This window comes from Miniopterus schreibersii (genome assembly GCF_964146895.1).
Source record: "Miniopterus schreibersii genome assembly, chromosome: 9".
Lineage (NCBI taxonomy): Eukaryota > Metazoa > Chordata > Mammalia > Chiroptera > Miniopteridae > Miniopterus > Miniopterus schreibersii.
Window position 1 is genome coordinate 41,294,133 of NC_138118.1, and position 15,099 is coordinate 41,309,231.

The 15,099-nt window shown below is 36.0% G+C and overlaps 1 protein-coding gene across 5 annotated transcripts in view; it reads left to right on the plus strand.

Moving 5' to 3' along the window:
• NRCAM (neuronal cell adhesion molecule) overlaps positions 1–14,780 on the plus strand; it is a 323,274-nt gene extending 308,494 nt beyond the window's left edge. For all 5 annotated transcript variants that reach the window (XM_081146728.1, XM_081146725.1, XM_081146729.1 and 2 more), the window contains one exon: positions 11,978–14,780. In XM_081146728.1, the coding sequence (XP_081002854.1) occupies positions 11,978–12,215 (238 nt within the window). In that variant the 3' untranslated portion in view covers positions 12,216–14,780. The remainder of the gene's footprint in view (positions 1–11,977) is intronic.
• Positions 14,781–15,099: the final 319 nt, after the last annotated feature.

A 15,099-nucleotide genomic window follows, 5' to 3' on the forward strand; every position in this document is an offset into this window, starting at 1 on the left:
GAATGAGTTGAAGATAAACCATTGCACTCCCTACATTCTTCACATAGTGATGGATTTCTGTCCCACCTTATCATGCTTAAATGTTTACGTGAATCTGGGAATGTACTGCTCACCTTGTGAGTCTCAAATGTCAACTTGCTACCATAGTGATGTGAAACTATGATCTGATGTAATGTGACTTTCTCAGGATAACTATGCTGCCTACTCCATTAAAACTAGACTGAAGTAGAGACTGAATGACTGTGAACTAGCCTGGAATCAAGGGATTGTTCATTTTACTGTTAACTCAGCCATTACCCTTTGTTTCTTTAGTATCACTTAATTTGCTACATCTTTTTTTTTCATTTATAAAATGTTATAGTTGTTCAAGAATTCAAAGATTCCTGAAGGTCTCTAGTTCTATGATTTCTATGCTCCTCTATGGGCTATCTACTAAGAACTTTTAATACAATTTTGGATTCCAGGCAATACATAGCAACTATTTGGTTGCTGGCCTCATCATCCCTGTGCTTACATTTATTTGGTCATATTTCTTTGCCTTGGTGTTAATTCATATGTGATATGTTTTGAAGTGTTTTCAAATGGCTGTCTTTAGCTTGTGCCTCAAGTTTCTCAGAAGAGAAGGACTTTTCCTTGGGCCTATTAAGTACAAACCCATTGGTTCACTTGTGAAGACAAAAACACTTGTCACACATGTCACACATTTATCTGGGAAGTGCCAAGAGAGATAAGGTTCTGACAGGTGTCTTAAACATGAAACACAGCTCAGTGATTTTTATTTTCTTTTACTGAAGCTTAAAGTTCATAAGAACAATTCCACAAGTGGAATTATTTCTCCAAATACCCAACCTCCCTTTGCTACAGATGGGCCTTGTCTGTGACTTCCTGACACTATGTCAAAAGCTTTTCCTTTTGTTTTCTTTTCTACTTAAAAAAATAAACAATAAAAAATCTTTAGTTCCTTAGATGTCACAATTAATGCAAACGGTCCCAACTGTTTTTTACAGAAGCATTTTTTAATGATACATTTAAGTGTCATTCTTCTCCCTAAATCACCAGGATATACTTCTCTGCTTTCCTCCTTGGGAAGCTTTGAGCTCTGTTTTATTTACTTATTTATGTATTTATTTATTTTAATTTATTTTATTGTTGAGAGTATTACACATATCCCCATTTTCTCCCCTTTACCCTCATCCTCCTATCTCCCACCAGTTCAGGTCTTCACCTGTCTATTGTCTGTGTCCCTGAGCTGTGCATATATACTTATAAATTCTTTGGTTAATCTCTTCCTGCCCTCTTCCCACCTTCCCTTTGAGATCTGTCAGTCTGTCTCATGCTTTCATGTCTGTGGTCCTATCTTGTTCCTCAATTTATTTTGTCCCTTAGATTCCACATATGAGTGAGATCATGTGATATTTGTTTTTCTCTGACTGGCTTATTTCGATTAGCATAATATTCTCCAGGTCCATCCATGCTGTCCCAAAGGATAAGAGATCCTTTTTTTAAAGCAGCATAGTATTCCATGGTGTAAATGTCCCACAGCTTTTTTATCCACTCATCTACTGATGGACACATGGGTTGTTTCCAGATCTTAACTATTGTAAATTGCGCTGCTATGAAGATAAGGGTGCATATATTCTTTTTGATTGGGGTTTAGAGATTCTTAGGATATATCCCTAGAAGTGGAATCACTGGGTCAATAGGCAGTTCCATTTTTAATTTTTTGAGGAACTATCATAGTGTGTTCCATAGTGGCTGCACCAGTCTGCATTCCCACCAGCAGTGTACTAGGGTTCCCTTTTCTCCACATCTTCTCCAACACTTGTCGTTTGTTGATTTCTTGATGGCAGCCATTCTGACAGGTGTGAAGTGATATCTTATTGTGGTTTTAATTTGCATCTCTCTGATGATTAGTGACTTTGAGTGTTTTTTCACATGTTTCTTGGCCATCCGTATGTCTTCTTTGGAGAAGTGTCTATTCAGTTCCTTTGCCCATTTTTCAATTGGATTGTCTTTCTGGTGTTGAGTTCTATGAGTTCTTTGTATATTTTGGAAATTAATCCTTTATCAGATGTGTCATTGGCAAATATGTTCTCCCAAACCATTGGTTCCCTTTGTACCTTGAAGATGGTTTCGAATGCTGTGCAGAAGCTTTTTAGTTTGATATAGTCCCATTTGTTTATTTTTTTTCCTTTTTTTCTCTTGTCCTAGGAGATGTCTCAGCAAAAATTTCACTACCCAACATGTCTATGATTTTACTGCCTATGTTTTCTTCCGAGATTTTTAAGGTTTCATGACTTATTTTTAAGTCTTTTATCCATTTTGAATTTATTCTTGTGTATGGTGTGTAAGTTGTTGGTCTAGTTTCATTTTTTGCATGTATCTGACCAGTTTTCTCAACACTATTTATTGAAGATGCTGTCTTTACTCCATTGTGTGGTCTTCCCTCCTTTGTCAAATATTCATTGACCATAATGACATGGGTTGTTTTCTGGGGCCTCTGTTCTGTTCCATTAATCTATATCCCTGTGTTTGTGCCAGTACCAGGCTGTTTTGATTACAATGGCTTTCTAGTATAGTTTGATATCTGGTATAGTGATCCCTCCAACTCTGTTCTTCTTTCTCAAGATTGCTGCGACTATTTGGAGTCTTTTTGGTTCCATATAAATTTTTGGAATATTTGTTCTAGTTCTGTGAAATATGCTATTAGTATTTTAATAGGAATTGTGTTGAATCTATAGATTGCTTTAGGTAGTATGGACATTTTAATGATATTAATTCTTCCAATCCATGAACATGGTATATTCTTCCACTTGTTTGTATCTCCCTCTAGATTTTTTTTTTTTTTCAGTGTCCTATAGTTTTCTGAGTATAGGTCTTTTACATCCTTAGTTAACTTTATTCCAAGGTGTCTTATTTTTTTAGTTGCAGTGGTAAATGGTATTTTTTTTTTCTCATTTCTCTTTCTGAGACTTCATTATTGGTGTATAAAAATACCATTAATTTTTGGATGTTAATTATGTATCCTGCTACCTTGCCGAAATCATTTATTAAATCTAGTATTACTTTGGTGGAGTCTTTAGGGTTTTCTATGTAGAATATCATGCCATTTGCAAATAATGACAGTTTTACTTTCTCCTTTCCAATTTGAACACCTTTTCTTTTTTCTTATTGTCTGATTGCTGTGGCTAGGACTTCCAGTGCTATGTTGAATAAGAGTGGTGAAAGCATACAACCTTGTCTTGTTCCTGTTTTTAAGGGAAATGGTTTTAGTTTTTGACCACTGAGTATGACGTTGGCCTTAGGTTTGTCATATATGGCCTTTATTATGTTGAGGTATGATCCCTCTATTCCCACTTTGTGAGAGTTTTTATCAGAAATGGGTGCTGGATTTTGTCAAATGTTTTTTTCTGCGTCTATTGATATGATCATATGGGTTTTGTCCTTCATTTTGTTTATGTGATGTATAACATTTATTGATTTGTGAATATTATATCAGCCTTGCATCCCTGGAATAAATCCCACTTGGTTGTGGTGTATGATTTTTTTAATGTATTGCTGGATCTGATTTGCTAGTGTTTTGTTGAGGTTTTAGCATCTATGTTCATCAGGGATATTGGCCTGTAATTTTCTTTCTTTGTAGTGTCTTTATCTGGTTTTGGGATTAGGATAATGCTGGCCTCATAAAAAGAGCTTGGGAGTCTTTCTTCCTCTTGAATTTTCTGGAATAGTTGGAGGAGAATAGTGTTAATTCTTCTTTGAACATTTGGTAATACTCACCTGTAAATCCATCTGGTCCCAGACTTTTGTTTGCTGGAAGTTTTTTGATTACTGCTTCTGTTTCATCAGTAGTTTTCTGCCTATTCAAGTTTTCCGATTCTTCCTGATTGAGTTTAGGAAGATTGTATGTTTCTAGTAATTTGTCCACTTCACCCAGGTTGTCCAGTTTGTTGACATATAGCTGCCCATAGTATTTTATTATGATTCTTTGTATTTCTGTGGTGTCAGTTGTTATATTGCCTCTTTTATTTCTGATTCTATTTATTTGGGTCCTCTCTCTTTGTTTCTTGGTGAATCTGGCATAAGGTTCATCAATCTTATTTATCTTTTCAAAGAACAAGCTCTTGGTTTCATTGATCTTTTGTATTGATTTTTAAGTCTCTATGTCATTAATTTCTGATCTGAGCTTTTTTTTTTTCTCCTTCCTTCTACTTCCTCTGGGCTTTTCTTGCTGTTCTCTTTCTAATTCTTTTAGCTGTAGTGTTAGATAGTTTATTAGAGCTTTTTCTTGTTTCTTGAGGTATGTCTGTACTGCTATGAGCTTCCCTCTTGGGACTGCTTTCACTGTGTCCCACAGATTTTGGGTTGTTGTCTGTTCATTTTCATTTGTTTCCAGGAAGATTTGGATTTCTACCTTGAGCTCATTAGTAACCCATTCATTGTTTAATAACATGCCATTTAGCCTCCACGTGTTTGAATATTTTGGGGGTTTTTTATAGTGATTGATTTCTAGGTTCATGCCTTTGTGATCCAAGAAGATGCTTGATATGATTGCAACCTTCTTGAACTTGTAAAGACTTGTTTTGTGTCCTAACATGTGGTCTATCTTTGATAATATTGTCTGGATGATCTATCCAGTGATGGCAGTAGGGTGTTCAAGTCTCCTACTATGACTGTATTGCTGTTGATCTCACCCTTAAAGTCCACCAACAATTTTTTTTTTATATATTTAAATGCTCCCATGTGTTTATAAGGGTTATATCCTTCTGTTGGATCAATCCCTTTAGTATTATGTAGTGACTTTCTTTGTCTCTTGTTATGGTCTTTATTTTGAAGTCTGTTTTGTCAGAAATAAGTATTGTTATCCCAGCTATTTTTTGTTTCCATTTGCATGAAATATGTTTTTCATCCCTTCACTTTCAGCTGTGTGAATCTCTTGTTCTGAGGTGATCTCTTATAGACAGCATATATATCTGTCATGTTTTCTTATTCATTCAGCTACCCTATGTCTTTTGATTGTAGCATTTAACCTGTTTACATTTAAAGTTACTATTGATATATACTTATTTAATGCCATTTTTCCTTTCTCTATATATTTCTCTATATATTTCTTCTACTTAAAGCAGTCATTTTCGCATTTCTTATAATGCTGGTTTGGTGGTACTGAACTCCTTTAGCCTTCTTTTGTCTGGGAAGCTCTTTATTTCACCTTCAATTTTAAATGATAGCCTTGCTGGATAAAGCAATCTTGGTTCAGGTTCTTGCTTCTCATTTCTTTGAAAACTTCATGCCACTCCCTTCTGGCCTGAAGTGTTTCTGTTGAGAAATCTGCTGACAGTCATATGGGTGCTCCCTTGTAGGTAACTAATTGCTTTTCTCTTGCTGATTTTAAGATTCTCTCTTTGTCTTTAACATTGTATTATTTATTGATTCTTATTCTTTTTCACTATGGAAATAAGTTAACATGCTGGTCACATACAATTAAGGCTGTTGCCTAAGTGTAAATTGAATTCTGTTTTAATCTTCTCATTCTCCACATTGAGGATGAAACAGTTTCTACATGTTTGGCTCTGAGCCAGAAGATACTTCATAATGAAAAGAGGATGGAACTTCAATGACCAAACTTAATTTTTTTTTCATATTCTCTAACCCTGTATCCTCACTCCAACACCCACCCCCAAGCAGTTACCCTATGCTGGAAGCCTGCAGCTTTCTTTCTTTGTTTGTTTTAATTATACAGACAGTAGGGGGTGCATCCTTATTAGCATATGGAAAAATCAAAGAAACAATGCAAGCAGCAGTGTATTTTTTTTATTCTTTAGATTCATTCTACTAAAAACCAGAATGAATCTAGGTCATAAACCGTATGGCCATGGTACTTGAACTCACAGCATAAATGGAGGCTCTTTGCATGGGAATTTTGTCATTCATGTGAACACAGCCCTGTTGCAAACATGCTAACCCATGCTTGAATGATAGGAAGATATGTCACATTTGTTATATTACTTTAGATTTGTTCTGCTCACAAACGCAAACCAGTGTGTGAGCAGTATAAATAATGACTGGCTTTTAGAGAGGGTGTGTAGAAAGAATGTTTGGGTCATGAATGTCAAACTGCAGCGTGGTTTGGCTGTGGTAGGGTGGTGGCCACAGGAAAATCAGACCAAAGGTACAGTCTGTGTACACAACCCTGAAGTACTTTTGGAAAAAAAATGTCAGCTTCCTAAAATATATTCTTAGGTTGAGAGAATGGAAAGAACATATTCCAGTGCTCTATCTGATATTCTAAAATTAATTAAGATGGAATGAAAAAGGTTTTTCATGTTAGAATTCTGAAAATTTTCTAAAATGTTTAATGTCTCTTCTATTGTTATTTTACAATGAATTTGTTCAACCCATATTTATTGAGTATCTACTATATGCCAGGCTGTGGAAATATCAAAGTCAATCAAATGTTATTTCACTGATTTATAGCCTAGTGAGGGATGCAGGAAATAAAAGAACAACCTGAGCATAGTGTGAGAAGTTCTGTGAAAAAGATACAAACTGCAGTGCCAAGGGAGCAAGAGCAGAAAGCCAAAGCCATGTGGGTAGCAAAGAAGGAGGATGGTGAAAGAGGTCTCCCAGGGGAAGTAATACAGGAACTGAGTTTTGATATTGCACAACCATCTTTATTCATGGATAAAAGCATCAAAAGTATATTTTGTGGCTATATATTACTATTTTATTCTTATTTTATTATTTATTTTGAAATTTGTTTAATCTTTGATATTCTAGGCTCAGAATTAACATCTAACCCCTCCTGTCCTTAAAAGTTCTCATAAAAATGTGGATGTGGTCTTTTAAACTTTGAATACAATGTAGCTAAATAAGCATATGACTTTTAAATCATCTATAATTTTTAAATTTTTATCATTTGAGAATGATAGAAATTTATCATACTTAAGTTTCAAAGTTAAGTTTCATACTTAAGCTTGATCAAGCAACTTTCCTTGGTACAATGTCAAAAGCAGTTTATTTACTATTTCATTACAAAATTCATCTTTGAGTTGAAAAATGTAAGTACATAGGCAGTAAAGTCACAGACATCCCACATAGTGGACTTTTCACTGATACATCTCCTAGGGCAAGAGACACAAAAGAAAAAATAAACATATGGGACTACATCAAACTAAAAAGCTTCTGCACAGCAAAAGAAAACAGCCTCAAAATACAAAGGAGCCCCACAGTCTGGGAAAACATATTTGCCAAGAATGTATCTGATAAGGGGCTAATTTCCAAAGTGTACAAAGAACTCATAGCACTCAGCAAGAGAAAGACAAACAACCCAATTAAGAAATGGGCAAAGGACTTGAATAGACACTTCTCCAAAGAGGACATACAGATGGCCAAGAGACACAGGAGAAAATGCTCAACATCACTAATCATCAGAGAGATGCAAATTAAAACCACAATGAGGTATCACTTCACACCTATCAGAATGGCTACCATCAACAAATCAACAAAGGACATGTGCTGGGGAGGGTGTGGAGAAAGGGAAACCCTGGTACACTGCTGGTGGGAATGCAGACTAGTACAACCACTATGGAAAACAGTATGGCGGTTCCTCAAAAACTTAGAAATGGAGCTGCCTTTTGACCCAGTGATTCCACTCCTAGGAATGTATCCTAAGAATCTGAAACATTCATCAGAAGGAATATATGTACCCCTATGTTCATAGCAGCACAGTTTACAATAGCCAAGATCTGGAAACAGCCCAAGTGCCCATCAGTAGATGAGTGGATAGAAAAGCTGTGGGACATTTACTCCATGGAATACTATGCAGCTGTAAAGAAGAAGAATCTCGTACCCTTTGGGACAGTATGGATGGACAGTTTTATTGGACCTAAATTAAATCTAAAGAGCAATATGGAGAAGGTTAACCTATTACATGTTTGAGTCTTCCTGTCCATGGTTATGGTATATTCTTCCATTTGTTTAGCTCTTCTTTAATAACTCTGAGTAAAAGTTTCATGTTCTTCATAGAGGTCATACACATATATTTTTTTACTTTTCATGTTTTCATAATTATAGTTTATGAAAAACTTTAATTTTACTCCATAATATGGCCATGTTTATTTTGACATAAAACATAAATTACCAGCTAAATCAGTTAACTATTCCCATCCCCACTTACACATATTTTTGTTGGATTTGATCTTATATACTTCATAATTTTAAGATACCATAAATGGAATCATTTTTAAATTTCATTTTCCAATTGTTTTCAAGTACATAAATAAAATTGACTTCAATTCTAAGGTTGACCTATAGATTCCTTTGGATTTTTTACACACATAATCATATCATTTATGACTAATGACAGTTTCCTTTCTTCCTAATACATATGCCTTCTCTTTCTTTTTCTCATCACATTACTTTTTGTGATTAGAACTGATGATAGCAGGCATCCCTTCTGTTATTTCTGATGTCAGACATAAAGCTTTCAACATTCACCATCAAGGGTGACATTTACTCCAGGTTTCTTGTGGATACCTTTAATCAGGTTAATGAACATCCTTTCTTTTCCTAGTGTATTAAAGTTTTTTTGTGAATAGGTGTTGAATTTTATGTTATACCATTTTCTAAATCTACTGAGATGATCATAAGATATTGTTCTTCTGCTAAAATGTTGAATTATATGAATTGGTGTATTAATGCTAAACCAGACTTGCATTCCTGAAATAGACCAAACCTGATTCTGATATCTTTTCAGTAGGTTGGTAAATTCTATTTGCTCATGATTTCTTTGGGAATTTCTCATTTATGTTCATAAATGAGATTAGTCTGTAATTTTACTTCCTCAATGTGTTCTTGTTTGTTTTGAGTATCAGTGTTATACTAGACTCAAAATGATTAAAGGAGCAGTTCTTCCTACACGTCAAACTTTAATATGTCCAAAAGTGAACTACTGATCTACCCCAAACACCTCCAGCAAGGGTAGTTCCATCCTTCCTGTTTCTCAAACCAAAAATCTTGGTGTTATTTTTTTTCTCTATTATTCTGTATCTAAGTCATCAGAAAACCCTGTTTGTTCTACATTCAAAATATGTTCATAATCTGACCATTTTGTACCACCCCCAGTGTTCCACTCTGGCCCAAGTCACAGTCATCTCACTCTTGGATTATTGCAAGGGACCCCTGATCTCCTAGAGTAGGGGACAGCAAACTTTTCCTGTAGAGGGCCTGATAACAAATATTTGACTTTATAGGTCACACTGTCCCTGCTGCGGCTCTACACTGCTATTGTAGTGCAGAAGCTGTCACAGACAATACGTAATAAATGGGCCTGGCCCAATTTTGCTGTTCACCAACCCCTGCCTTCTAGGGTAGGCTATTCTCAACACTGATGACAGTAATCTTTTAAAAATGTAAGATCATGTCACTCATCTATTAGAAACCCTCCAATAGCTTCCCATCTTACCTGGAGTTAGACAGAATCCTTACAATGTCCTACAAGGAAGGCCTCGATCTAGTCTGGCCCTGTCTCCTCCCTTTTACTTTAAATCATCCCCTCATCCCTCCATCTCCCTCCCCCCCCATTCAGTTCCAACCACACAAGCTCCTCTCTCCAGGCTTGCCTCCACCTCAGGGCATTTATACTGCTTGTTACTCCTGCTGGAAACGCTCTGCTTCCAGCTATCCACCTGAGTAATTCAGCTCTTTTAAGTTGATCAGATGTCACATCTTAATGAGGCCTTCCCTGGACAGCCTATTTAAATGTCAACCTTTCACACCCTCCCCTGACACCTGCCAGCCTCTTTACTCAGCTCTGTGTTTTCCATGGCACTAATTACTTTCTAATGTACTATACAACTAATTTTTTACTATGTTGGTTGTTTATGTCTTATTTTCCCTACCAGAAGTAGCTTAGTGAGGTCACAGTTTCAGTTTATTTTGTTTGCTTCTGTATCCTCAGTGACTAGAACATTACCTGTCCTAGAATAGGCACTCAGTAAACATTTATTAGATAATGGGTGGATGCATGGATGAGTCAAAGAAATGCCATACACTAGAATTCCCGGTATATTTCTTGGAACACTAGTTCTACAAAGCAGAATAAGATGAATAGTTGGAATCCAGGTGACAGAATTCTGCTCATTATTGAAGTCTTCAGCAAAATTTAGTGTCTCACCAAGTCGTGAGCACTGTTTCATAAGAAGTATTCAAGCAAAGCCTAGATGTTAATGATTAAGGATGTGCAAGTTATTCTTGCAGTGGGCTGGAGAATGGATGATATGGCCCCTAAAGTGCTCAAACACAGGCCACCCCAAGGTTATGCGATACTTCCCTAGTTGTTTATTAGTAGGGGTGATAACATCATTTATTCAATTTGTGATAAAAACTCGTGTTTTGTTAAAACAGGTAGTTTTCAATTGCATATGCGAATGTCTTATTAAGCTACTATTATTTTCCAGTCTTAAGATTTTCTTTTTGGAGAAAAACTGAAAACACTAGTAGGAATTACTGGCAAAAGAGCCAGAATATTTGTGCATCTTGAAATATTTGTATCTCAGCTAGAAAAATGTGATGTTCAGAAGCAAAGGGAACAATAAAGCCCTCGTAGGTGAAATACAGCTAATGCAACCTCTTTTTTCACATTTAGCCTTTTTATTTTTTACTAATATTGTTTTTGCTTTGCCTATATTTTTGTTCTTTGAAAGAAAAAAATATATTATTGTTGCCTTTTTTCTTTTTGTGTTTTATTTTTAAGCCAAATGTTACCAGTTAAGGAGTAAGTCAAGACCATATGAGTGGATGTTTTATTTTTTTTAATTTTTTTTATTATTATTATTTTTTTAAAATATATCTTCATTGATTTCAGAGAGAGGAAAGGAGAGGGAGAGAGAGAGACAGAAACACCAATGACGAGAGAGTCATTGATCGGCTGCAGCCCCCAACCCGGGCATGTGCCCTGACCAGGAATCGAACCCTGATGGCCTGGATCCCAGGTCGATGCTCAACCGCTGAGCCACACCCGGCCGGGCTGAGTGGGTGTTTTAAAACATAATGATTGCTCCTCCAATTCCAGGGCTTCAACAGAGAAATAAGGAAAAAATGAGTCTTATAAAGATTTATTAAGTTACACTCCTTACATTCCCATCTGCATGGACAGGCTGCATAGCACCCTGGGGAGAGGAGGCGTGGGGTAAAGAGGAGTATAGGAAATGCTTGCTTTTCCATTTGGGAATCACTCACACTCTAGAATACGTACCATTAGTGGTACAAATGTAGTTCTCTGAAGTTAAATTGCCCCTCTTTCAAAAATAATAAATCTTTACCTGTTAACAAATTCTTATGGAAAAAAATACTATATACTATCAGTATAAGGATTTTGCTTTTTTTCTTACACTATTTTCATTAGTTTCTTCTGCATCTTTTAATGGAATTTGTAGGTCTCTCGAAAGGTAAAGTTAAAGCTTACAAGTCTGGCCTGCACGCAATAACAAAATTATAAGATACGCAGGGTTTTCCTTCTTCTTGCTCAGAAAGAAATCTGTATTTGACACTTGCCCCAAGTCATTCTCCATTCATATCCAAGGAGTCAGAGATATTATACTGTTCAACATACTAGCTTCTCTTCTTGCCATAATCTTTACCCCCCTTTGAACTCAAAATAGTGGCGATTTTCATCTTTTTTCAATTCTTCCTTTTTTAATGCTTGTGATTATTTCTGCATTGTTTCCAAATCAGGAGCCTGAATCTGACATTGATATTGACATGCACAATAAGAAGTCGTACACCTACTGAAGCCTTCATGATTAAAACTGATTTTCATTCCAGCCATGTCCCAGTCATTGGAGTCAACCTGATAATTATATTTGGCTAGAGAAGCTCAGGACTCCATATGTTTTCCATGATTGGCATGCAGGATCTTTAACAAGAAAACATTTTACCAAAATGCCAGTCTTGATGAAAATTTCTTTTTTCCCCCCAGTGATGCAGAAGACCACAAGCCTCTGAAAAAAGGAAGCCGAACACCTTCAGACAGGACTGTGAAAAAAGAAGATAGTGATGATAGCCTTGTTGACTATGGAGAGGGCGTGAATGGCCAGTTCAATGAGGATGGCTCCTTTATTGGACAATACAGTGGTAAGAAAGAGAAAGAACCAGCCGAAGGCAACGAAAGCTCGGAGGCACCTTCTCCTGTCAACGCCATGAATTCCTTTGTTTAATTTGTAAGCTCTTTGCCAATATCCCATTCCTCTAGAATGTTTATCTTAAGCACTTGTCTGTCAGCTTTCTCATAGTGTGAACATAAAGGCAGAAAGTATATATTCTACTATATGTTAATATTATGAGAACAGTTAGAGCAAGAACATAACTCAGTCAAATGATATATTAATGTGAACTGCAGTGCAAAGTGCATACTTTTTCATTCAAAATAGGTATTCTTGATTTTCTCAGAACTGATAAAAATAATACATCATCAACAGATCGTGTTATTTCCTCTTCAGGATACGGTTCAATATGATGCATGAAAAATGCTGCACAGTTAAAGGACATACCTGTGTGTGTTATTAAAACATGGTTTGATTCTTTGTTTATACTTTCCTCAGCTGAACCCCTAAATATGAATTCCGTTTTCATTGTCAAGAGTGTTAATGTAGTATTATCTAGAACTTCAATGTCTTTGTGGACATTGTTGTGAAATTGGTGACTCTATGTCTAGCTGTTAGTCTTTTTGGGAGACTATTGGGAACAGTATGTACAGTATATACTTGCTAAATGAGTTAATCATGACAGTTGCATTTGCTGATGCTAATTGAGACTCTGTTACCTGCTCTTTGCTCCTGTTACCTCGTAGCCTTCTTAATCTTCCAGGTGTTACAGCAGTACAGTGTTCTACTTTTTACATCATCTCTATGTTTAGTTGTTTTTAGGCATAAACAATGTGTATCGCAGTGCATTTTGGCATTTGTGCCATACTGAAAGAATCAAAAACAATTCACTCCAATTAAATTTCAAACCATATTCCAGAAAGCACAGGGCAAGACACATGCAGTGCCTTCAGACAAGAAGCATTCCATAACATACTGCCTTCTGTATGGAAACTACAGTTGACTCAGAGTCCTAGATTACTGTCATTGTCTAAAAGTAACTTTTAAAAAGCAGAGATCGTGAAAACTGCAATGCTGGCGGGGGGGGGGGGGGGAAGGAAATGTGAAAATAAAATTAATAAGCTCTCTTACTTTAAGGAGCATTTTCCCCACATGTAGAAAAAGAAAAACTTTTATCACCAACTGGAGCACATGATGATTTTTTTTGAGGGGGGTCTTTTATAGTTTCTCCTAAAAGAAGTCCCATTCAGTAAGAAAGATGTCAACTTGGTAGTAAATTTTTTATAAAACCAGTTATTCCAAAACTAAAAGCATACAACAGCATGCCCCCAGGAATATATTATTCTTTAAGTCTTTACTTATGTGGCAGCTTTTGAAACTCTCTGCAGCATTAAAAGATCTGTATGTAAATTGCTATGGACACATTTCAGAATCTAAAAAATCAGGTAAGTGCTAACAAGGCCAAGAGTCAAATTGATTACATCTGCACTTTCAAAAAAAACAACAACCCATATATATTCTACCATATTCGTAAACAATACCTACAAATGGTTTAACTCCAAATATGAAATTCTATAACAACCTATGGTTGAAGGAATGCTCAGTTTCATTTGCCAATAAATTGGTTTCTCATAACTTGCATCAAGTTTAATTTTAAGTAAAGCTTTTTATATGTAGATATTTTGTTGAATTTGTAAATACACTGAAAATGTAGATGCTATATGCTTATAGGTGTCACATACAAATAAACATGCAAACAATGTTTATGTTGTACTGTATAAGAAGTTAGCTGCTGCTTCTCCAACTTCCACAAAGTATACAGAAGAGTAAATGCCCTGGGGCCTGAAACCATAGTCTAAAGCATTCAACTTCAAGTATGATATGTCCTCCATTCCTATCTTGGATAAAATCAAAATTCAAGATTTTTTTTAAAAAAGAAGTTAGCTAATTAATACAGTGCATGGAATTGGAAAGCATTTAAATAACTTTGGGTTTTTATTCTTCTTTTTTGCTGTGAAACTGAAATAGTGAACTGTTCTACATATTGAGAGCAAGTTTCTAGATGAATTCTTCAGAGCTTTGCCTGGGGCTCAGTAAGCCTAGTCATGTGGCATCTTTGGTACGTGAAGGTAAAGCACATTGTGAAGCAATCCCAGGTAAAGATGGCCCTGAATACTTTCCTGTCTCCATATCTGCTTTTCACAGATCAGTCTTTCTAATGGAAATACAAAAAGACAAAACAGGCTTGCCTTGGTATCAGAGAGCACAAAGATAAAAGTTACTTTAAAGTTGCCAGTGTTTGGGGGAAACAATAAAAATACAGGTTTTACTCTTCCATACAGTAGATGCTGAATTTATCTGTGCATGAAAGGGCCACTTCTGTAATAGTGCAACATATTTTGTATTAAAAATTAAATGTGGTTTTAAAAGTCCCTCTCTTTTGTAATATTTCATGTTCCTAGTGAAGTGTGAATGTCCAATGGTAATGTAACAGTATAGACAGATATGACTGGATTTCCATCAAAAAGTAACTATTAAATAGTCATGATTTCTTTGTGATTTTTAACTTTTTCAAACATATATTTCCTAATGTTTTAAAATAGGGCAAATTTTTATTTGCAGAGAAAATTAAACACAAAACTGAACACGTTATGAAACAGAGGTAATAAAATAAGACCTATCAAAAAATGTTAATGAAAAGCAGGAGTCGATATTACCAGTGTTTGAGAAAGTCTGACAAATCAAGTGCTGTTTCCTTTCCTGGAGCCTGCTTCCCACAGGCCTGGTTCCCTGGTGCCCGTCGGCCTGGCTTCCCCTTGTCTAGATAGCCACCCTCCCAGCTACAGACAACTGGAATTCCTTCACCTCTCCTTCTTAATGAGACAGTTTGGGCATTTACAGATATTACGGGTATATTATCCCCTTGCTTCTCCCCAGCCCTACTCTTCTCATCGTCTCAAACCTGTGTAGCTCTGTAAACTGCCAGCGTCTGGTTGGT